At 37.2% G+C, this 25,120-nt stretch overlaps 1 protein-coding gene across 2 annotated transcripts; it reads right to left on the minus strand.

Moving 5' to 3' along the window:
* Window positions 1-1,207: 1,207 nt before the first annotated feature.
* On the minus strand, window positions 1,208-23,166 carry LOC149835074 (putative disease resistance protein At5g66900). 2 transcript variants are annotated; one of them, XM_090011682.1, is made up of 8 exons: window positions 22,822-22,961; window positions 20,403-20,559; window positions 19,649-20,281; window positions 5,545-5,948; window positions 4,604-4,959; window positions 3,565-3,773; window positions 2,620-3,462; window positions 1,208-1,535 (listed from the first exon to the last, which is right to left on the minus strand). In XM_090011682.1, the coding sequence occupies exons 3-7, from the start codon at window positions 20,274-20,276 to the stop codon at window positions 2,621-2,623; spliced, it is 2,439 nt and encodes an 812-aa protein (XP_089867808.1). In that variant the 5' UTR covers window positions 20,277-20,281; window positions 20,403-20,559; window positions 22,822-22,961; the 3' UTR covers window positions 1,208-1,535; window position 2,620. The 2 variants fall into 2 exon arrangements, with proteins under 2 accessions (XP_089867808.1, XP_089867807.1); XM_090011681.1 differs by having other exon boundaries at window positions 19,649-20,559; window positions 22,822-23,166.
* Between the last annotated feature and the right edge of the window lie 1,954 nt (window positions 23,167-25,120).

Below are 25,120 nucleotides of genomic sequence, written 5' to 3' on the forward strand. Positions count from 1 at the left end.
GGATGATTCAATAACATGTTCTTATAAAACCAATCATGTAGATTACATCTGAATGGTTAGATTCAACAGAAAATAACAAAAAAACCATGAAAATCATGGTTCACACATTAGTCCTCATATTTTCGTCTCTCTCTCTCTCTCTCTCTCTCTCTCTATATATATATATATATATATATATATATATATATATATATATATATATATATGGTAATACATTTGTGCTGAATGAAACATGCTAAATAGATTTTTTGGGTTTTTTCTGATTCATCTGCATTGTTTTAATGGAAAATGCATCCTCTTCACCCCTTTTGTCTTCTTTAAGTATGGGTATGGTGGATCAAAACATAAGTGTCGAATCCATGAAGTAGGCCTTAATTTCTATGACCAAAAGAGAGATTGAGAGAGTGCATTTATTACAGCTTTTGCCGTCACATTGAAGCTGTGGAAGTTCCCAAACCTTCACTCAAGGTTTGGGAAGCTGGTGTATAAAAAAGGACAAATGATGGCACAGAGTGTGATGAAGCTGCAAGTTTGGAAATTAAGAATACAAGCTTAACACAGTTGAAAGTTCTTTACAAAATGGGTCAGGACCTGCGAAGGCCAACCTCCAATTGCCACGATCCCATCACAAAAAGAAAAGAAAAGAAAATTAAAAACTTGGACTGAGAAACTGTAGTTTAACTTGTTCGGATCAAACAGATCTTGCATCATTATGCTTCTGATTATTTTTTTTTGAAAGGCAAGCTGGGGTTAGGCAGACCTCCACCAGTTATTATTCAACGTACCACTAGGGTTTGAACCTGCAACTTCCCACCACAAGGAGATGTGCACTGATACAGTAGCTAGTGCATGTCACCATGTGGTGTGACGTTGCAGGTTCAAAACCCAATGGTATAGCCGCATAACTAGTAGGGGTCGGCCTAACCCAGCTTGCCTTTCAAAAAAAAAAAAGATGTGCACTGACAGCTCTTATCATCCACGCAGAGCTCCAGTTGGTATTATGCTTCTAATTCATGAAACAGAAGATAGAACCCAATCGTTAATCTAGCAATGAGCATAAACTATTCATTTCAATTTTTCAAAAGTAAATGCTGACCAATATTTCTAAATACCCACTTGATCAGAAATATGGTAAAATGAGCTGAGCGAGCTTGGCCTGGTTTAGGCTGAACGTGTGCTCGAGCTTGGGGCGAGAAAGATGACCAGATTTTGATATGGACTGATTTAAATAAATACTATACGTTTTTTACACATAAATAGCAACAATCAATTACACGACTTCCCTTTCCAAACCACATAACCAGTAAATAGTTATTTTATTTTTTATTTTTACGAAAATCGCACAAAAAGTCCAAGTTCACTTCCTCTTTAGTGAGCCAAACACCAGCAGTTGGTGCTTAGCTTGGTAACACCATCACAAGCAGCTCATGGTCCAATGCTTGGTAACACCAACTGGGCTGTGTTGGAATGTTGCAAGTTCAAATCCCATTGATATGGCTGTATAACTGGTGGGTGTCAGCCTAACCCTAGATTGCCTATAAAAAAACACACCATCACAAGCAGCTCATAGCCCAATGTTAGAATAAGACACGATGAAAACTTCAAGCCTAATGTAAGTAGGGATGGCAGTGAACCGGGGTAGAGGCCAGGGACAAGGTCTCCACCCCCGCCCCATTTAAAAATTTTGCCCTCTATCTCCGCCTTCATCCCTGCACGGGTTTTGATTTTAACCTCCATCCCCGGTTCATTATTAGTTTCATGTCCTCCATCCCCGATACAAATGAGGTGGGCTCTGCCGATCCTTCCGCTGCGGCTGCCTCATCCATTAGAGGAAGGAAAGGACCGGAAAGAAACGGGAGCTCTCGTTAGAGGAAGAAGGAGAATAAGAGAGGGTTTTATTTTAAGGTTATATATATATATATATATATATATATATATATATATATATATATATATATATATATATATATATATATATATGAGTGATTGGTAGTTGTTCACACATTAGGTGCTAAATGAGCATACTAAATGCGGTTTTCAGTCTTTTTTCATTTTATTTATAAATTCTGACCATTGTACTTGATTTTATAGGGATCAGCTTTTGAAGTGTTCTATTCGATACATGGGTGGGTTTTTATAAGGTTCAAAAAATCAAGAGTCCAAAATCTTTGTAAAATTTCGAGGCTCCAAATATCATTTTTTTCATCAAAAACACATGAGCTAGGTGTGGATTCCTCGTAAATCAACCATGCCCAACACATTTATCGGGTCGGAACTGCAAAAAAAACACTGGAAGGAAAGAGAAACCCATTTAGCACCTAATATGTGAGCAACTACCATTTTTTTCTCTCTCTCTCTCTCTATATATATATGATTTTATAATATGTATAAGGGTATAATAGTAATTTCCTTCACAAAGATTAAGTCCATCCCCACCTCCAACTCCGCAGGGGTTTTGATTTTAACCTTCATCCCAAATCCATTCCCTGTTTCATGTCCTCCATCCCCGGTCCAAACAGGGCGAGGTGGGGTGGGCACCGTTTCCCCCTGGTCCACTGCCATCCCTAACTGTGGGTCGATGCATCCACTAGTCAAACTTAAAAAAGGTCAATGAAATACCTCAAGTTCGCATCGTCCGAAGAAAGTTCAAGTTCACTTCCTCTTTACGCTTAACGACTTTTAGCCCGGAGATCTCCCACAGAGGAGCAGTATCGTCGTCATAGACGATTGTTGTACGGCCCGTCATCATCCCTGCTGATCCAGGAAGTTTGTTCAATGATAAACACCCCCTCACGTCGATCCTCTTTAGCTGGGATAGCGCACCAATTCTTTCAGGGAGCATCTCGATCTTTCCACAGTCGGATATGTCCAGATATCTGAGATGCTTAAGTTTGCACAGTGAGTCCGGCAGCCCACCAAGATCTGAACAGCCATGCAATCTCAAGAGCTCTAATTTGCTCAACCCACCGATTCCTTCAGGCAGCTCCTGCAAACCAGGGCACTTTGTTATGCTCAGTTTCTTTAGTTTGATAATCTTGCAGATCCCTGGAAGTAGCTTTTGCAATATTCCTTGGCAGTAGTTTGCTTCCAACTCCATGAGCTCGGGAAAGATGGCTGAAGCATCGAATGCCGGACTGTTGTAATCTTCTTCTTGGTCAAACATGCAACTGTATATTGACAGCTTCTTCAGTCCCGGTAGTGGCACCAGAGAGGCATCCACAGTTGCAGGGATGGAGATTTTCTCAAGCCTGACTGTTGTGAGTTCCTTCAGAGGTCCTAACGGGAGAAGCTCACTTAGTTTTGTGTTAACTGAGCTGTGATTTGCGATGATCAAAACCTTGAGACTTTCCATGCTCTTCAAGAAGGGTGGCAAGCAATACGACTCAGAAGAGAAGTTCAATACGAGGGCTTGAGCACCAAGGAATGGCGACGAGCTGGGCCAGTCATTGTGTTCCATCTTGTCTGCACACAAACCAAATCAAACTCTCCCTATGCTAAACACACAAAGGAACAAAAAAAAAGGTTTCATCTAAAACTTGTTTTGTGTAGGTTTGACATGTTCACCAGTGTTTATGAAAACAATCCGAGGTTCGTTGGCTTGGTCCTCGCATCCCCAATTAGGGCGGCCATCTTCTCCTTGGTCCACGACGAGCCTCACATTCTGGTTTTCACAGGTTGCTTTTCTGATATGGTAGTTGGCCAAGTCCCTCAGGAGGTCGTGTTGCTTCACAAGGAGGCCGCTTAAGCTTCCATCAGGTTCCGAAGCTTCCTTCCTTAGAGCAGTTCAAAAGCAAGCATTGATTTTCACATGAACAAGTGAAATCCCATAAGAAAATAAATCATCTACATAAATCCTGCCAATTGGTCTCCTGCGTTTGTTTTACATTATGAATCATGATATGGTTTATTTTGTAGTGTTTGTTTTATGCAGTGGAATATTAAATTCAACTGGTTCCAAAACTTTTCCCTACAAATTAAATTTCGGTTTATATCCAAAGCTAAAATAGACATGCATCATTTTCCACATTTAGATACATGAGACTGATCCAAAACTGAACCCAAATTCTGAATCTAGCTAGTATGACTTGATTAAGTTAAATTTAATATATCTAGATCTAGATCCAACCATTTTAATTGAAGTGAAAATGTGTGTGTGAAAGAGAGAGAGAGAGGGTGGGGGTTTCTTGGGCATTGAAGTCGGGGAAGTTGTGGCTTCAAATCCATGAAAATCACTTTGACCAGCATCTTTTCTCCTATTGACTAGGGAAATAGATCCGCTATTTGGTTTCCATGAGCACGATTTAATTTTCATATGTAAATAAATTACTTTACCGCCTTGTGAACATGACCATTCTCTATTTGCTTTTTGTGAGGAAAATTTAAATTTCATACAAAAAATAAACCACTTTCCCATTTTGCGAACATGACCATCCTGTTTGGTTTTCATGAGGAAGATTTAAATTTCATATGAAAATAAATCACCTTCTCGCTTTGCAAACATGACCTAAAAGTAGAAAACCACAACCACACATATCAGAGATCAAGTGAATGGAATTTCACTAATAGCAAGTCTCAGCTATAGTCACCATCCATAAATACATACCTTGTTCTCTCGGAAAGATCAATCAGTTGCCTTTTGGAGAACTTATCAAGGACTAGATAAGCCTCATGTTCGGTTAGGCCTCGGATCCCAACCCACATGTCTATCAAAGTAGAACCAGGGATGCTTGCATCTTCTGGAAAGCAACCCAAGTCCATGAAGCACTCGAGCTCCGTATCATTCATTTCTGTATTTAAGCTGGTATTCAAGCACTCGAGGATCTCCTCATGATATTCAAAGATCGAGCTTCCTTTGGAAAAGGCCTCTGCAGTGTCTTTCCACTTCCTCCCACTCTCATTCTTCAGTGAGGCTCCTATCACTTGCAGTGTTAGAGGGTGGCCTCTACAGCCTATCACTATCTGCAAACACATCATTAATGTGAAAGTGTGGACAAATATGGGAGCTCGTGGCTGCATGCAGCCATAGCATTAGAATATGCAAAGACCAAATTATTTTTGTATTTTGATTGCAGCCTAATTGCAACCTATTAAAAAAACATCAGATTTTGATGCCACTTTCACGGAACTGCTTTCCAACTTCAGTATTATGTTAGTGGGATTTTACTAGTCACCACTTTTGAATTGGGCGTTAGATGATTATTTTAGGTAATAATGAGTCTCTCTTGTTTTTTCTTGTAACAAATCATACATCTATTTTCAGGAAATGCGAAAAACTATCTGGAGTTCTGATTACACCATGTTCATTTCCAAAATTTTATTTTATTTTTCCTTGAAGCCCAAACCAAACTCCATGTTTGATTTGGCACCTAAATTTCAGGAGGGTCTGTTTAGCTAGTGCTTTAACAATTGATTTGGACACCTAAATTTCAGGAGGGGCTGTTTAGCAGTTTCGCTAGTGCTTTATGCCTTTAAGAAACATGCAGTACAGGTGTGAACGATGGGCTCAAGTTTTTCCTATAGTGCTAAAATAGATGCAAAAAGTACCTTATCCACCAGCTCATCATCCAAGTCTTCTTCTTTACCACGGGAAAGGGCATAGTAACGGAAGATCTCCTTGGCGTCCTTCTTCTCAAGTGCTTTCACTTGGCAACTCCATTCGAATTGCCTCAACTTCTTTCTGGATGTAACCAGAGTTGTAAAGCCAGCTCTCCTGATCACAAGTTTGTCAAGAACGGGTTCAGACCAAACATCATCCAGAACTAACAGAATGGGTTTCTCCTCTGGTTTTCTATCTGTTAGAGTGTTTCGTAGCTGGTTAACTGCATCGTCCTCGGTTACAAAGTTAGGCACACCATTTTCATTCACCAACTTCGTCCATAGCCTCCGAACCATTTCTTTCATATCGGGCACCTCCGAAACAGTCAAGAAGACGATATTGTGAAAATTAGCTGCAAAATGCAAGACAAAGAAAGCCGTCAGCATTCCGATAACAAAATATTTCAAATAAGATAATTTACTGCAGTTTTTGGTAAGGATAAATTGATCAAACACTAAATTTACAATGAAATCATGAAATTATAAGCCAGGTTGGATCTTAGTTGAGAGCAGATCAGGTAAAATGTGTTATGGAGAGCATCAACACAGAAATGACATCTGTCCTGCAGTAGGACCACTAGGTACTTTCAATGCCAAATAAGGCAGGTATCACATATTCTGTTCATGTTTTACAATAACCTTATAAAACACTGTTTTATCTGAGGCACACTCAACTAAGTAGGACAATCATGCCGGGGTAGGCCAAAACCCAACTCAGAATCAATTTAAAACATGAAATATACACTTTGTTCTTTTTTAGCAAGTTATCGTGTTGGTCATCAACCCACTGGGCTGGCCCAAATATAACCCAATCCAGCTAGGTTTTTGCCCAAGACATGATATTTCCTCGGCTACCTCTTTTAATAAGATGATGTTTGCTCATGTTGTCATTACTATTACCATGTAATAGATCCTACTGGTTTTCAAATATTTTTTAAATGCTTTGTGAATCAAGTTTTATAGATATGATATACATAGCTAGTTTAGTAAGAAATGTATCTCGAAACATGCAATTGCAAAGCGTAAATATGTTTTACATTTTTTTCAATATCTACAAAATCTATAATTAAAAATGCACAAGATTTGATGCTGCTGTGTAATCATGATTCATTGAGCATGTGTTTTCACAAGACCTAACATGTTCTTAGTATTTGCATATTAATCACAACTTTATGCTGCCTAATAATTTAAAAAGTAACTTACATTAGCATTATAGTAATTTGAAATATATATATATATATATATATATATATTTTAGTAAATACAACTAATAAATGTCAGTTATATTTTATATAATTAAGAAAATTCCCATAGTAGTGATAATTAATGTATCAAATCACCAAGTTATTTTCAAATTTGAAGATGAAAATTTGTGATGAACTTGTTATATATCTATATATATATATATATATATATATATATTTTTGCAACCCTCATGGGTAAGGAACCCCTAGTTGGAACTCATAAGGAGAGGTTGTTTTGACCAAATCTGACCTCATGGATGTGTTCAACATAGTCAAAATAGTAGAAAACGACATTTGGATCATGGTTGCTGGACGTAAAAATATGTTTTTTGAGGTTTGAAATTTTGTTGCGTTGTAGATTCTTCAACCCTCATAAAATTTGACACATACGTTAGAATAAAATGATCCAAAGGTCAGTTTCTACTAAACTTAATATGTAGATCACATCTGGAGGGTTAGATGTGCAAAAAAACTGAAAAAAGTAAAAATATTACACTAGGGGGCTCCTTACCCACAAGGGTTATGAGAACTGATGCTGCTGCGTAATCATGATTCATTGAGCATGTGTTTTCACAAGACCTAACATGTTCTTAGTATTTGCATATTAATCACAACTTTATGCTGCCTAATAATTTAAAAAATAACTTACATTAGCATTATAGTAATTTGAAAAAAAATATATATATATATTTTAGTAAATACAACTAATAAATGTCAGTTATATTTTATATAATTAAGAAAATTCCCATAGTAGTGATAATTAATGTATCAAATCACCAAGTTATTTTCAAATTTGAAGATGAACTTGTTATATATATATATATATATATATATATATATATATATATATATATATATTTGCAACCCTCATGGGTAAGGAACCCCTAGTTGGAACTCACAAGGAGATGTTGTTTTGACCAAATCTGACCTCATGGATGTGTTCAACATAGTCAAAATAGTATAAAACGACATTTGGATCATGGTTGCTGGACGTAAAAATATGTTTTTTGAGGTTTGAAATTTTGTTGCGTTGTAGATTCTTCAACCCTAACTCCGCCTGTGTAGTTATACACTGCCGGTCCCAAGCCCGGATAAAGGAGGAGGGTTGCGGTAGGCCTGTGACAGCCAGCATAAAAACTGTCATATCCTATGAAAATGAACCAATATGAGAATTTCGTTGGGGCGTTCCCTACTGAGCGACGCGTTGTACTCTCTAGGCCCGGAGGCAGTGATAAATGTGCAAGGGTTGCTAGGTCGTCGCCCAGAAGCGACGCGTCACACCGGCGCCCGGGTGTGGTGTCAAATAGGCAAGGGTTCCCTCACTTTGTTGGACGGGTGGGGGTAAAGAAGTTAGTCCAAGACCATAAAATTAGGTTAGCCACTTGGAACATAGGGTCTTTAACTGGTAAGTTGGTAGAGTTAGTAGATGTTATGTGTAGGAGAAAGATTGATATTTTATGTCTTCAAGAGACCAAATGGGTAGGTGAGAAAGCTAAAGTGATAGAACCTTGGGGATATAAGATTTGGTATACAGGAATAAATAGGAATAGGAATGGAGTAGGGATTGTTATGAGTCGTCAGTTTATAGATAATGTAGTTGAGGTCCGTAGGAAGGGTGATAGAATTTTACTTATTAAATTAGTATTAGGTACGGATATTATTAATATTATTAGTGTTTATGCACCTCAAGTAGGTTTAGATGATTCCATTAAGCATCAATTTTGGGAAGATTTAGATGGAGTAGTACAAGAGACATCTTATGGAGAAAAGCTTTTCATCGGCGGTGACCTTAATGGACATGTAGGCATTAGTAGGGATGGATTTGAGAATATCCATGGAGGCTATGGTATAGGAGAAAGAAATGAAAGTGGAGAAAGGATTTTAGATTTTTGTTTGTCCTATGATATGATCTTAGCAAACACTTGGTTTAGGAAGAGGGAGTCTCACCTAGTAACATTTAAAAGTGGGGTTAATACGAGTCAGATAGATTTTTTCCTACTTAGAAAGAGAGATAGGGGTTGTTGCATCGATTGTAAGGTTATACCAGGAGAAAGTGTAGCTACACAACATAGAGTCTTAATTTTAGATCTTAGAATTAGACAATGCCGCAAAAGGGATAGGCATAGGATAGATCCTAGAATTAAGTGGTGGGCACTGAAAGGAGCTAAACAAGGAATGTTTGTAGAGCAGGTAGTTAAGGAAGTTGATTGGTGTCTCGAGGAGGATTCAGAATCAATGTGGAATAAGATAGCGGGTGGTATGAGAAAAGTAGCTAAGGAGGTATTGGGTGAGTCTAAAGGCGGTGCACCACTAGGTAAGGATACATCATGGTGGAACGAGGATGTCAAATTAGCTATTAAGGTTAAAAGAGAGTGTTATAGAAATCTAAGTAAGAGTCGTGATAATGAGAATTTGGAGAAGTATATGATAGCAAAGAAGGAAGCTAAAAAAGTTGTTCGAAACGCGAGGGCTAAGGTATATAAGGAGGTTTATGACGAGTTGGATACCAAAGAAGGCGAGAAGGATATTTATAGGCTTGCAAAGATGAGAGATAGGAAATCGAAGGATTTGGGTATGGTTAGATGTATCAAAGATGAAACGCAAAGGGTTTTAGTCAAAGATGAGGAGATTAAGGAGAGATGGAAAAATTATTTTGATAAGCTATTTAATGATAGTCATGCTCAAGATCTTGGAGACTTCTCCATTCCTTTTCATGAGATAAATCGTGACTTCATGCGCAAGATTCAAAAGAAAGAAATTGCAGAGGCTTTGAAGAAAATGAAATCAAGAAGGGCAGTTGGCCCAGATGGTATACCTATCGAGGCTTGGAAATGCTTGGGAGAGAAAGGTTTAGAATGGTTGACAAATCTTTTTAACTTGATTTGGCGAACAAATAAGATGCCTAATGAGTGGAGGAAGAGTACTTTGGTGCCTTTATATAAGAATAAGGGTGATATACAAGATTGCACAAACTATCGTGGTATAAAACTCATGAGTCATACTATGAAACTTTGGGAGAGGGTGATTGAGTCTAGGTTGAGGAAGGTTGTCATGATATCGGAGAATCAATTTGGTTTTATGCCTGGAAGATCAACTATGGAAGCTATACATCTTCTTAGACAACTTATTGAAAGATATAGGGAGAGGAACAAAGATTTGCATATGGTTTTTATTGATTTAGAGAAGGCATACGATAGAGTACCTAGGGACGTTCTCTGGTGGACAATGATGAAGAAAGGTGTTTCTCTCAAGTACATTAGTATAATTAAAGATATGTATGAAGGAGTAGTAACCAATGTCCGCACTTGTGGAGGGGTGACAACCAATTTTCCGATAACGGTTGGGTTACATCAAGGATCTGCTTTAAGCCCTTTCCTATTTGCGATAGTGATGGATGAGCTTACGAGATCAATTCAAGAAAATGTACCGTGGTGTATGTTGTTTGCTGATGATATTGTTTTGATTGATGAGTCTAGAGCTGGGGTTAATGCTAAGTTAGAATTATGGAGACAGACATTGGAAGCTAAAGGTTTTAAGTTGAGTAAGAGTAAGACTGAATATATGAAATGTCGGTTTAGTAAGCAACGAAGTAGTGATGGGAGTGTAGTGAAGCTTGGTGAGCAAGATATACCGGTGAGTGATTATTTCAAATATTTGGGATCCATCATTCAAAAGTATGGAGAAATTGATGGAGATGTAAATCATAGGATAAAGGTTGGGTGGATGAAATGGAAAAGTGCTACTGGAGTGCTGTGCGATCGTAGAATGCCATTGCGGTTGAAGGAAAAGTTTTATAGGACGACTATTAGACCCGCTTTACTATATGGTACGGAATGTTGGGCTGCCAAGAGACATCATATTCAAAAAATGAGTGTAGCTGAGATGCGGATGCTTAGATGGATGTGTGGAAATACAATAAAAGATAAGATTCGGAACGAAGAGATACGTAAGAAGGTAGGTGTTGCACCCATTGAAAATAAGATGCGAGAGAATCGTTTACGGTGGTTTGGACATATTCGGCGAAGGCCTAATGATGCTCCAGTTAGAAGGTTGGAGAAATGGGAAAATATATTAGTTAAAAGAGGTCGGGGTAGGCCTAGGAAGACTTGGATGGAGATGATAGGAAAGGATATGAATGCTTTGAACCTCACCGAGGACATGGCGTTGGATAGAAATGATTGGAGGAAAAGGATTCATGTGGAAGACCCAAAATGAATTTCTTTTTTGGTTCATATCGCTGACCCCAATTGTTTTGGGATGAAGGCGTAGTTGTTGTTGTTGTTGTTGTAGATTCTTCAACCCTCATAAAATTTGACACATACGTTAGAATAAAATGATCCAAAGGTCAGTTTCTACTAAACTTAATATGTAGATCACATCTGGAGGGTTAGATGTGCAAAAAAACTGAAAAAAGTAAAAATATTACACTAGGGGGCTCCTTACCCACAAGGGTTATGAGAACTAGAGCGTGAGAGTAGACTAGGCATTTCTGATACTTTCTTTTGCAAATCCAACCCTACAGATGCGTTCAAGATGATCCATTTGCTAGGAATCTGTTAAATTATATATACATATATATAGTTGTACATCTGGATTATAACAAGGGGTATTTTGGTCTTTTTATTCATGTAATAATCAATGTCCAGTAGGGACAGTTTTGAGATTTTGTATTTCTTGTTTTGTCTAAGGGCTTTATGGTTAATATGACCATAGAGCTGTTGGGACTCCCCAACAGCTCTATATTGGGAGCTCCCCAATGTGCCTCGTGCATATATAGGGCTGCTTGCCCTACTTTGTTTGTAATGCTTTTTGAAGCATATTCAATACAATTTATATTTATTTTAAGTGATCTTGTGGGTTTTTTGTGTGTGAGGTGTTCTTGCCCATAAGTGGCTTATTTTATTTGGTCCATAAGTGACCCTTGTGTTTGTATTTGTGCACCTTTGTAGCCGTTTGTGGTATTGTATTTGTGCATGTGTTGCTTCGTTTCATGGTATCAGGGCCATCAGTACTCTTGGTGGAAGCTTGTACGTGAAGATCAAAGGGAGGAATGTGGGATTGATGGAGCATTGGTTTGTTGCCTTGTTGCCTCAGGCAGCAAGTCATCAAACTTCTTCAACACTTTTTTTGACAAAAAAAAAATTGGATGCATGAATATTTACAAAAATTCTGAGTCATCGATTTTCAAGTATTAAAAAATCCCACACATGCATCACAATTAGATGATTCAATAGCCGGTCCCTTTAAAACCAAGCATTTAGAACATATTCATATGGTCAAAGTTAAGAAAGAAAACAAAAAAGGTCATGAAAATCTCAGTTCACACTCTAGTTCTCTTATTTTCATTTCTCATATATATATATATATATATATAGAGAGAGAGAGAGAGAGAGAGAGAGAGAGAGAGTAGCTCCTAAATAGTTTATGTTCAAAACCGTCCCAAGTGCTTCTTAAAACATAGTTGCACGTGTTTTTTGCTTAATTCTAACTTGTAGATGCATTCATCATAGCTTATTCACTAAAAACTATGCTTTGGATTCAATCGATTTGATGAAAAACCTTGACTTCTATTTCACCAGATTTTCGTGCAATATGAGCCATCGACTTTTAATCACTCCAAATACACATCTAAACACAAAAAATGCTTAGTCCGATACATGTTTTCTACTAAGCAATAGAAAATACCTTTATGAGTTCAGATTAAGCAACCACTGAAAATTGTCCCTTTGAAGCTGTTTAGGACAATTTAGGATATAAGACGTGCCTGCATGCATGTACTCATGTGTGTGTTGTTAAAATGTAGTCTCTCTTATATATATATAGAAAGATACATTTACATATATAGATCTATATATGTATATGTATATGTATCTATCTAAGTATACATATATATAAATATATATCTCAAACCCGATAAGGGTATTTATGTAATTTCACAACTTTTACGCATATTCTCACTTGAGAATATGATTGTACATTTTCCCTTTTTTCTTTTATTGTATTTTTTCTCTTTTGTCTTTTTTCTTTTTGGTTTGATGTGACATGGGGGGGCTCTCAATACACATGTTGGAGCCCCCTCCAACGGTTAGAATTCTAACCGTTGGAGGGGGCTCCAACATGTGTATTGAGAGCCCCCCCCCCCCATTGCTCCATTCTCTTATAAATAGGGGTGATCCCCTTTAGGTTTCTCTATGCTTTTGTAAAGCCCCTCTTGTGACCCAATATATTGAAGTTGATATTTTTTATGCTCTTGTGCATTTGTATCCGAGCCTTTGTGCACTTGTGAGAGTTCTTCTTTGTGCCGTTGTACACACTTCTTGTTTTGAGCATTGTGTTTATACACAAAATCTCTTTTTAAAGAGTTTTTCACATGGTATCAGAGCAAGGTTACTTGGAGAAAGAAAGTGGTGCGGTTCTTCATAAATATTGAGTGCCTTCAATATTTTCAAAATTGGCGTGAAGACTTCTCTTCATTCAATATTTTAGAAGGGTTTTTCAACAAGTAAGACTTATAAGTCTTGCTATGGTACGCATTTCTTCTTTCATCTTTCCTCTCTAATGGGTGAAAAAGACTCATTTTTCTCTTGCTTTGAAGCTAAATGACTCCAATTATCACGCGTGGGCTGGAAATATGGAAGCTCACATTAAAGGAAAAGGGCTTTGGGGTTATGTTCAAGGCTCGATTCCGGAATCAGATGGTTGAAAGAGGGAAAATACAAATTCTTGAGAGAGATGAACGAACCAAGGCTTTTGAAGAATATAGCAAAAAACATGAGTGAGAAATGAATAACTTGAAAAGATGTATTTTCTCTTCCGTTGAGACAAGAATCAATGCCAATATCATAAAGTTCAAAAAGCCATCTCAAGCATGGGAGTATCTTGAAAAGATGTACACCTCTAGGGACTTGTCCCATAAGTATTATCTCCAAAAGATGCGTTAACTCTCCTCCAAGGAGAAATCACTATAAGGGGGTATTTTGCCGAACTCTCTTCCATTTGGGATGAGCTTGTTATGCTCGAACCAAAGTGGAGTGTAGAGGCCATAGAACTTCGTCATAAGCAATTAGAAGAAGATCGATTTTTTTAGTTTTTGAATGGGCTAAGGCCCGAGTTCGAGCAAATTCGATCTTCTCTTCTATCCTCCTTTACCTCTCCATCTCTAAAAGATGTCATTACAAAGTTAAGTGGAGAGGAAACTCGTATGAGCATTAACAAACAAAGTCCAAGTGTTCTTGCAATGCCCACAAATCAAGACGAATGTGATGGGGTGAATGTCGTTTTTAGGCCCGGGAACAACTTGAGGACATATAAGCTTCCTCATTTTAAAAATCAAAATCAAGGATCCAATGGAGGACAAGGCGGAAGAAGGGACTATAGCAAAATCGTGTGTCACTTTTGCAAGAAATCAGGATACATCAGACCAGTTTGTCCCAAATGAAAGAAATTATTGGCTATGGCAACCACATCTCAACCACAAAAAAGAAGAAGGTACATCTTCCACAAATAGAGCTCCCTCTCTAAATCAAATTATGGAAGCTCTTCAACCACTTCTTAAGGGAGCCATTTTCGGTGCCGTCGTATCTACTCCTTCCCCTCTAGGTAAAACTTCTTGGCTTCTAGACTCGGGTGCTTCATTTTACGTCTCCAAACATTTCTTCTCTTTCCGAATATTCTAAAAGTTTGTCACCATATTTTGTTTCAACCGCGGATGACACTTCTCTTGAAATTAAAGGGATTGAAAACTTTGAAACTCAAAATTTCTTTATTCTCAAAATTAGATTTATACCTAAATTGAATCTGAACTTACTTTCTGTTTCTCAACTTTCGGACCTTGGATGTGACATTTAATTTTTATCTAATAAATGTTTAATACAGAATCACCGGTCCGGAAAGTTGATTGGGGAAGGCTCTAGGAAGGGAGACTTGTACTATGTGGATTCCCTTCAAATCCCTAAAACCCCTTTTTGTAATGTGACCCAACATAAAGACATAAATGTTTGACACAAAAGACTTGGTCATCCCAACAACACCAAATTATCCTATTTGCATTTTATTAAAAATCTTTGTAAAAGTACTTTCTCTGTAATGATTGTATTCTTGGAAAAATGAGAAGTATGCATTTTGAACAAAGATCTATGTTTACCACAAAACCTTTTGAAATTGTTCATTCGGATGTTTGAGGACAGACACCCGTCATATCCAAGGGAGGTTTTGCCTATTATGTGATTTTTGTGAATGATTATTCTCGATATTATTGGATATATTTTCTTAAACATAAGCATGAAGTGTTTTTATGTTTTAAAACATATCATATGATAATTAAGAATCAATTTAATAGTAATTTGAAAATATTTAGGACCGATTCCGGAGGCGAATATCTTTTCAATGATTTTAAAAAATATCTTGATGACTATAGTATTGTCCATCAAATATCGTGTCCTGAAACCCCACAACAAAATGGGTTAGCCGAAAGGAAGCATAGGCATATCATTGAAACCACTAGAACCCTCCTTATTTCCCAAAGTATTCCAATTTTTTTTGGGCCAAAGCGGCTCTTGCTTCAATTTATCTTATTAATCGTCTTTCATCCAACAATTTAGATAAAATCTCTCCTTTCAAAAATTTATATAAAAAAGAACCCGATTATAATAGATTGAGAGTTTTTTTGTTGTAAGTGCTTTGTCCTTATAGATAAGAATGATAAACTCTCACTAAAAGCCATTCTTTGTGCTTTTTTTGGCTACTCCGAAACCCAAAAAGGGTTTCTGATGCAGTGAGAAAGCCAAAAGCCCTTCACGTAAAGAATGCCGACGTGAAGATCGTAGTTGCAACGAGGGAAAGGACGTTGTTCAGCTGTGGGCTAACATTGGGGCTGCTTTCCTAGTGCAAAATCGTGCAACAACAGTAACTCAAAGGAAAATATAGAAGACAAAGAATCGAATCAACTGATCCGATCAACACCTTATTATAATATTGGGAAGGATTATAATGAAAGAAGACAAATAACATGCAACAATGAAACTTATGGCTGGAAGGAAGAAACAAACAAAACCAATCATAAAGAAAATGAAAACTGCTGTAACGATTGGCAAACAAACAAATAACATAAATGCAGATATCCAAAAGGTTGTTGTAGGCTGAACGTGACAGGAAGAAAACGCTGAGAAAAACTATTCCAGTAAGCAAAGACGGTAAAAGGGAACGACTGCTGCAAAAAAATGCTCTCAATATGTTCTCTTCTTCTCCTTTCGTGCAACCCTAAACAGGGTATTAATAGGTTGCTAACGGTTCTGGATCTCGGGTCAAGTCCTTGGACCCGAGACAACCTCGATGCTGCTGACGTGTTGACGAGCTGGAACACTGTTGACGTGCGTGTGCATACTTCAGACCTTTGCTCGTGGTCGGACCCATCATCTGGGTCTGAGCGTCCATCCCATTGGCACCGGTTTGGGTCACGCTGTAGGGGTCCGGCCCGATCCTGCTCTGCATCTGTTTCGATGTTATGATACTAAAAATGATAAGTTATATGTTTCAAGGAATGTAACATTTTTGAAAAATGATAGTGGTTTTGAAAAGAATGAATCTCACCTAGAAAATGTCGATTATTCATTTATTTTTTATCTATTATCTAAAGATGATGATTTCTCTAGTGATGATGAATCAACATATAACAATGACAATGAAGTGGTTGAAATCAACAATAACTCTAACCCTTCTACCTCTCAAGAAGAAAATATAACTAGAGATCCTATCACCTATACTCATAGAGATAGACACACCTTTAGAAGTGCTATTAAACAATATAGTGAACCTAGTGAATCTATCTCCCCACATGATTCAAACCTTAGAAGAACCGAAAGAACTAGAATAACTCCCTCTAGATTTATATCTTTTGATTCTTACTCTCCTAAATATCGGGCTTGCTTAAGTGTCATTCACTCATATTTTGAACCAAAATTTTCTGAAGATGCCAAACGATATGTTGAATGGAGAGAAGCCATAAAAAGTGAACTCAAAGCGCTTAGGAAAGCCAACACTTGAGAATTTCAAACGCTTCTCAGTGGAAAGAAAACTATATGATGTCGATGGGTATTCAAAGTCAAAACCAAGAGTGATGGATCTCTTGAGAGATATAAAACTTGTCTTGTTGCTAAAGGGTATATAGTCAAGAATACAAGATTGACTATGAAGAGACATTTGCTCCAGTAGCTCGTATGGTTACTGTCAGATGTCTCATCACCATTGCTTCCATTAGAAAATGAGATATTTATCAAATGGATGTCAAAAATGTCTTTCTAAATGGTGATATTAATGAAGAAGTCTACATGTATGCTCCACCTGGTATGAAAATTCTTAAAAATAAAGTCCTTCATCTTCATAAGGCTCTTTATGGCTTTAAACAAGCTCCCAAGGCTTGGCATGATAGGTTTAACAATGTAATGACTGAAAATGATTTCACTTCATGCTATATTGACACTGCATTGTTTGTTAAGAAATCTGATGCAGAGTTTGTTATATTACTATTATATGTTGATGATATGTTAATAACAGGTGATGATGTCAAAGGAATCAAGAACATTAAATCTATCTTGACCTCAAAATTTGAAATGTCAGACTTAGGATTTCTGACATATTTTTTGGAGAATTGAGGTTGCCTATTCTCACATAAGCTATTTTTTGTCTCAAACTAAACCTGCTTGTGAGATTATTGACATATCAAGAATCACAGATGACAAAGTCTGTGAAACTCCTGAAATAGTAGGTTCAGAGATGAAGATTGATAATGGGATTCTCCTAAAAGATCTCACACTTTATCAACAACTGGTTGGATCATTAACGTATCTCAACATTATAAGGCCTGATATTTCTCATGTAGTGCATGTTGCTAGTCAGTTTCAACATGCACCTACTACAGTTCATATGAGCGTCATTTTCTGCATCATCGGATACATAAAGAGTACAGTAAACAAGGAGGTATTTCTATCTTCTTCTTTTAAATTGAATTTAATTGCTTAGACTAACTCTGATTGGGGAGGTGATCCAAATAACCATCACTCCACCACTGGTTTTTGTATTTTTTAGGGGAATCATTAATTTCTTGGAGATACAAGAAGCAACAAAAAGTATCGCTTTCATCCACCGAAGCTGAGTATAGAGCCATGACATCTACTACCATGGAGATTGTTTGGATTCACAACTTGTTGGAAGATATGAATATTTAAGTTCTAGAGCCCACAAAATTATGTTGTGCTAATAAAATTGCAATCTACATTGCCAAAAATCACACATTTCATGAGCGCACGAAGCATATCAAGATGGACTACCAATATGTTCGTGAAGAATATTTAAGAAGAACCATTGACCTTCCTTACGTTATATCGGAATATCAACTGGCAGACTTCTTCACCAAGGCGTTGTACTCTCCAAGATTTAACTTCCTTCTTGGCAAACTTTCGGTTGTAACACCCTAAGTTTGAGTATATATATATATATATATATATATAACTCGATAAGGGTATTTATGTAATTTCATAGCTTTTATGCATATTCTCACTTGACAATATGATTGTACATTTTTCCTTTTTCTTTTATTGTATTTTTTCTCTTTTGTGTTTTTTATTTTTTATTTTTGGTTTGATGTGACATATGGGGGGGGGGGGGGCTCTCAATGCACATGTTGGAGCCCCCTCCAACGGTTAGAATTCTAACCGTTGGAGGGGCTCCAACATGTGTATTGGAGCCTCCCCCTTGCTCCATTCTCTTATAAATAGGGTGATTCCCTTTAGGTTTCTCTATGCTTTTGTAAAGCCCCTCTTGGGACCCAATATATTGAACTTGATATTTTTTATGCTCTCGTGCATTTGTATCCATGCCTTTGTGCACTTGTGAGAGTTCTCCTTTGTGCCTTTGTGCACACTTCGTGTTTTGAGCATTGTGTTTATACACAAAATCTCTTTTTAGAGAGTTTTTCACGTGTGTATAATTAATCCAAGTTTAAGCTAGTTATATTAACAAATTTAACATTAGCAACATTCAATTGATTAAAATGACCTAAACACCAAGTAACAAAATTTATTTTAGTATTTTGAAATATAAAAGTAAAATGACCTGTTTATCCAAAAAAATGATTATGCACTTTTCCAAAGTATCATTGCTTATATTAGTATTTTGGTGATAGGGAATGGGCTTGTGGATCTCATGGAATGAATTCCATAACAATCCCACCAGAAGAATCAGGGAAACTATCTGCCCCTTGAGATCACAAGTCAGTGAGCCAGTACTTTATGGGCATGCCAAGAGTCTGCCATCACTATGTCACTATGTTAGGCTGTGTGGGAGACTGGGTCCTCCCATTACCATAGAGGTGAGGAATAAAAACAAAGATCAACTGTATACTGAAAGTTGATGCCTCACTGAAGGCAGCAATTCACATCTAACTGCTGGAAGTGGAACGAAGTCTGCCAAGTGGTCTATACTTGACTCCACTGGGCCTATAGCAAACCATGACTGACTGACTTTTCAACCAATTGAATGCTGCCAACATTAATAATAACTAGACAAACTTCCATACAAGACACACACACAGATATAACAGAAAACAAAAAGTCAAATATATTTTTCAAAAAATGACAGTACCTCTGTAATTTCAAAATACCCTTAAAATTCCTGGTATTTTTTTAAAACACATGGTTGCTTTTAATTAATAACGTAACATACATTGGCAGACAACTCAATTGGCACAATATGAAGAATGGATTAACAATGTAACATATATAAACTATGAGAATCAGAGGTAAATGGAATTGTACCTTTAATTTGCTCATCTTCACAAAGCTTTGCTACTAAAGTACTCTTTCCACATCCTCCAAAACCGTAGATTCCAATCACAGAAACAGAACCATCCGGTTGAAATAACTTCTGCTTTACCGCTCGCAGTGGTTGGTCCAGACCAAAAGTTCGGTCTCGAAGTCTTGGCGGAACACAAATAGAATCATCATAACTTTTTCCTTTCAGCAGTAGTGTCAAAATCTTTATGAGATTAACCCATATCTCAGTCTGCATATCAACCTGGGTAAACCTTACCAAATCTCCATCCAACTTACTTAATTGGTAGGAATAATGGAGCTTCATCAAGGCATTCCATTTTGACACTTTGGTACATTTTTCAACGAGCTTCTTGCCATTTAACAATAGCTTACGTAGCCTTTCAACCGCTTCCAAGTTATCATTAACTAAACTATAATTCTTTATGCTACATGCTAATTCCTCATCCAATTGTTTGACCTTTTCAACAGAATCTTCTAAAGTTTTTGCCGTATCTTCGAGCTTAGCAGCTTGTTTTCGGAAATCTTTAATTAACTTGCATGCTTTCAAAACAGTTTTAAACTCTCCAAACACAGCACCTAGTGCTGCTCCACCAACTAATGATCCAGCCATCAAGCCTGGATTTATGGTTGTGAAGAAATCAAAGTGATTTTACCAGAGATTTGCAAGGATAAATGCACTTAAGCAAGTCTTTCAAGTCCCAACAATGATTTCAAGTGAATGTGTGTAATTGCTTACCCTTCTACCCTGAATGCACTCAACAAATTCAGATCTGCCCTTCCAGCTGCTAATACGTCCACTTTAGAACCAGAAAAGAATTTTGTTATCTCATATATTAATCAAATTGTGTTTTCTCAGTCAAAATATGCATAGGTATATACACAAGCTAAATCATCTGCCAAAAGTGAAACAATAGTTTGTCAATTTGTTGTGTTGAATTCAGCTGATTAATAATATGAATATTGACTAAAGGAAGCATTTAAGCATTTGAAATGAAAATTATAATGATCTACATTAATTTTTATAGCATTCAGGGTCCTCAAAACTCAACTTGAATTTTAGCAAGGGATGTTTTGCTGACTAACAAGTTGGATTTATATTATAAATGAAGCAACATTGAGGACATATGACATACACTAATAAAAGAAAATCCATCATCTCTTCCAATGAAATGGTATAACAGGCATCCAAACTTCAAAAAATGATGCAAAGACAGATTCAAGAAGCTGAAGCACTAAAACTTGGTTAGGGAGATGCACACAAATTGCTCACCCCTGACAATCCTAAACCATAAACATGACAAGGTTCTTAGCAATACTTTTATGTACCTAACTCCTCCATGGTTTATTGACAAAAAATGCACAAATTGTTCATCTCTGTCAATCCTAAACCATAAACCACAGGTAATGAAGCAAGGATTGCACAATCATCCATCAGGATGTTAAAAATAAAATTCAAAGAGAAAACATAATAACATTCCCTAAGCATCCAAGAATTCTTAATTTAGTATTACTAAAGGAAAAGGTTGACTAGGGGAGGATAGGAGGTTCCAAGAAGTGACAATTTATGGGATAGAATATGCATAAACAATTCTCATCAACTCAGCTTAGACAGTTGGAGATATTTCCAATTCTTTTTTATAACTTCTTCTCTGCATTACAGGTCATTGCAGGTTAAACGATGCTTTATGCTATAACCTGGTTATGCATAGAAGTGATCTCAACCCACTAATAAAGCCATGTTTTGAAGTGGGTAATTTTTATACAAACTACAAAATGCCAATAATAGAATCCTCCTATGCTATTCCAAACCAAACAAACATTTTCATAGTTCATATTTTTGTACAATTTCACCAGCCGTACATATGAAAAAAACACCTTTGCCCAAAAAGATGCAGAAATGATGGTGAAAATTTTCATAGTTGCATTTCCAATGCTTTTCACATGGTATGTTTAGTTTGTTTTTCTATGAAATTTTTTACCACTTCCAAACATGGCTTAAATGTAATGAGTACACTGAAACTTGGTTGGCAGAAGGCATGAATAAAATATTCGTAAAAAAAAATGTACTGGGGTCATTGTCCTATATCTGCAAATGGAGCCCAGCTGAATCTCTAGCCAGAGCAACCAGGGCTCGTACTCTTTCCGGACCACTGTATGGTAATGGTGGTGCAGTTCTCATTCAAAAACTAATTGCTCAAAGGCCAGATTTGCTGCGAGGAATTACTGAATTCCTGATTTAACATGTCAATGTGCAACCCAGGCCAGACTTGATCGGATCTCTGTCCTGGCAAGGTCAGAATAGACCTGACCAAACCAGCCAGTTCCGCTAAATTAGTGCCGTCTGAGAAAGATTTAACCTGATTCTGTGATTTCCTAAATCTTGCATCAACCCCTCTTAAGACTGAACCAACTTGGTCCTGCTGGGACAACGAGAAGTTCAATACCTCAATTCATAGATAACCTACGAGTTGAATCAGTAGGATCACTCGGGCTTCTTTCTGGGAGAAATAACTCGATTATCCTAAAACCAAATCGAATGGTGCATCAAAAGACCCAGAAATGGGCAGAGATCAACGTAGAAGACTCGACTGATTTATTACGGGTGCCAAACAAACAGAACCAATATCAAAATAGTAAAGATAATGATTGTACAACCCTCCAACACTTCTTAATCGTGCTCGAATTCGCAGACTTGAGGGGAATTGGAATCCAATTACGTTTCCATCAGAAACAAACAGACAGACAAAAAACTGACTGAATTGGATCCAAGTTCCACCTAATTCACGAATCTAAACACGCCCAAGTGCATGGATTCAAGGAATTCAGTGGAATTGCAATCAAATTCTTTGGTGGAAGGTTTTCCAATTCCACTAAATTCCTCGAACGCAAACACGCCAAAAGAATGAGAAGAGAAGAGAAGACAAAAACAAAAAAAAAGACCGCAAAGAAAACACAACAATACATCATTAATTTAAACCTAATCTCCAATCGTCCATCAAGCTGAATTCCTAGATGCTGAGACATCTAAAACTTAGAAAACGTTCGGATGAAGCAACTTCTCTGCCGAGCAGATAACATGGGAAATTGAACGGTACTGGACAATGCAATTTTATCCCACTTATGACAAACATCAAAAGAAACCGAAAATCACGCACCTTTTCCTTCCAAAACCGTGACATCTCCCAATTTTCATTAAACCTTCAGTCCTCAGAAAAACAGAAGAAGAAGCCTTAGGGGCGAAGGAAAGTATTACAAAGCTCCCCATTCTGTAGCATTCAAGAACCAAAGAACCATGCGTGAATTTCCGAAAGAAAGACGCAAACCAGAAAGAATAAAAAAGTTTCGCTTCCAAGAGAGATATCGGGCTATTGAATTAAAGAACAAGCAAGCTTGTCGACGAGCGACGCCGCGTCTCTGTACGGACTCCATCGGTCGGAGGAAGCGTGTAGAGCAAGCTAACTCTTTCCTCTTCCTTGCCAACGACCGAGACGAGGAACCCCGTTCGGACGAAGCGTTGCCGTTCAGATTGCCCACGTCAACGGAAGCATGCTGAAAATGAGCGTTTTTGCTCATGCGGACATCGTGGCCGTCTGTTTGCATTTTGGATGAATGCCACGTGGTTTTGCTGACTTTTGAGCTTTTTAAAATGCAAATCGGATGGCCACGATGTCAGCATGAGCAAAAACGCTCATTTTCAGCATCACCTGATCTGCTTCCCACGTCAATTGGTTCAGATTTGGGACAGCCAAAATTTTCAAAACCATCTCACTGGATCCGACCCGTTTGCAACCCTTACATAGATGCACGACATGCATCCTTATTCATCATCCGCATTGATCATGCATTTCATGCCACTTATTTCATCTTTGGAATTTGCAAACAGCCTTCCCCCTCTCTCGTCAACCTTTATCAAAGCCATTAGTTATCAAAAGTTATCCCAATTTCAACCTCATCTAATCCATTGGATTACAAACGATCCAACGGTTTAGATAAGCGAGTAGGTGCTCCAAAAACCAAACAAATCATCTCTCGTCCATATTTGGGCATGAAATGCATAAAATGAATGGACAATGGATAAGGATGCATGACATTCATGTCTATCGTATCACATTTTTTCACTTTTTATAAAAAAAAGTTGCCCTTTTTCTCTACCTCTGGTTCAGATCTGTACAATGATGCATAATACATATGCAACGCATGAACAGATGATAAACATGGATACATGGATGAATGATCAACATGATGCACGATTGAAGAAGTCATGGGGGGTGGCAAAATAAGATGAGAGAGAGAGAGAGAGAGAGTGAGAGAGAGAGAGGTAATTTTCAATCTTAAAATTCTTTACTCCACCAGCCTAAGTCATTAAATTTAGTAGCTCTTTTTTCCTTTACTTTTTTTGGAAGCTATTAAATATGAAAACCCATCAAATTTTCAACCTCATCTAAATCGTTAAAGGGGATACAATCCAATGGTTTAGTTTAGATAAGGGAATAGGTGAACGGGAGGCCTCCATCAATATATATATATATATATATATATATATATATATATATGGTAATACATCGTGTTAAATAAAATATGCTAAATGAGTTTTTTTGAGCTTTTTGTTTTATTTTTAAATTCTGACCTGGATTTTATAGGGGATTGACTCTTTAAACGTTCAATTCCAATACATATGTGGGTTTTTATAAGGTTCAAAAAATCAACTGTCTAACATCTTTATAAATTTTTGAGGCTCTAAATATCATTTTTTTCATTAAAAACACATGGTCCAGGTGAGGAATCTTGGTAAATCAACCATGTTCAACACATTTATGAGGTCAGAATCGAGAGAAAAACAACAGAAAAACCCATTTAACACAGGTATTACCACACACACACAGAGAGAGAGAGAGAGAGAGAGAGAGAGAGAGAGAGAGAGAGAGAGAGAGAGAGAGAGAGAGAATTCCAATAACATTGCCAAAATAAAAGGCCCCTAACCAACGAGAGTTGAACCCAGGACCAGATGGAAAAACAAAGCATAAAAAAAAGAGAGAGAGAAAGAGTAATAGCTCATGTGGGAAATGTTTCTTCATGATCCATTTTCATTAGGCAATAAGTTAAGCTCTAAGTAAAAACCATGGCTGCAGGTGTTTTTTTGTCAAATCTAAACCTTTGAATGTGTTCGTCATTGTTTATTTACTAAACAAGTTTTGAATCAAATTAATTTATCAAAAAAACATTTGCTTTTTTATCATCAAATTTTGGTGTAATATGAGCGGTTAATTTTTCACCACCTTTGAAAACACTTGCATGAAAGGTACCTAATCTAATGTAGTAAGCTATGATAAACATACTTAGCGGTTTACATTAAGCAAAAATCACTTGCAACCATGTTTTTTTTATGGCAATTACCTTGAAGCTTAACGACAATAGGTCCTGTCTAGAACGTATCCAGAACACGTACAACACCCC

The sequence above is a fragment of the Nuphar pumila genome, chromosome 6 (assembly GCF_984573655.1).
Source record: "Nuphar pumila chromosome 6, dmNupPumi1.hap1.1, whole genome shotgun sequence".
NCBI lineage: Eukaryota > Viridiplantae > Streptophyta > Magnoliopsida > Nymphaeales > Nymphaeaceae > Nuphar > Nuphar pumila.

Coding starts and splice junctions, on each gene's coding strand:
- LOC149835074 (XM_090011681.1), bottom strand. CDS start 20,276: ATGGCTGGATCATTAGTTGGTGGAGCAGCACTAGGTGCTGTGTTTGGA. Junction 4,960..5,544: donor ATGATGAGCTGGTGGATAAG/GTACTTTTTGCA, acceptor ATGTGTTTGCAG/ATAGTGATAGGCTGTAGAGG. Junction 3,774..4,603: donor GATCTTTCCGAGAGAACAAG/GTATGTATTTAT, acceptor AACTGCTCTAAG/GAAGGAAGCTTCGGAACCTG.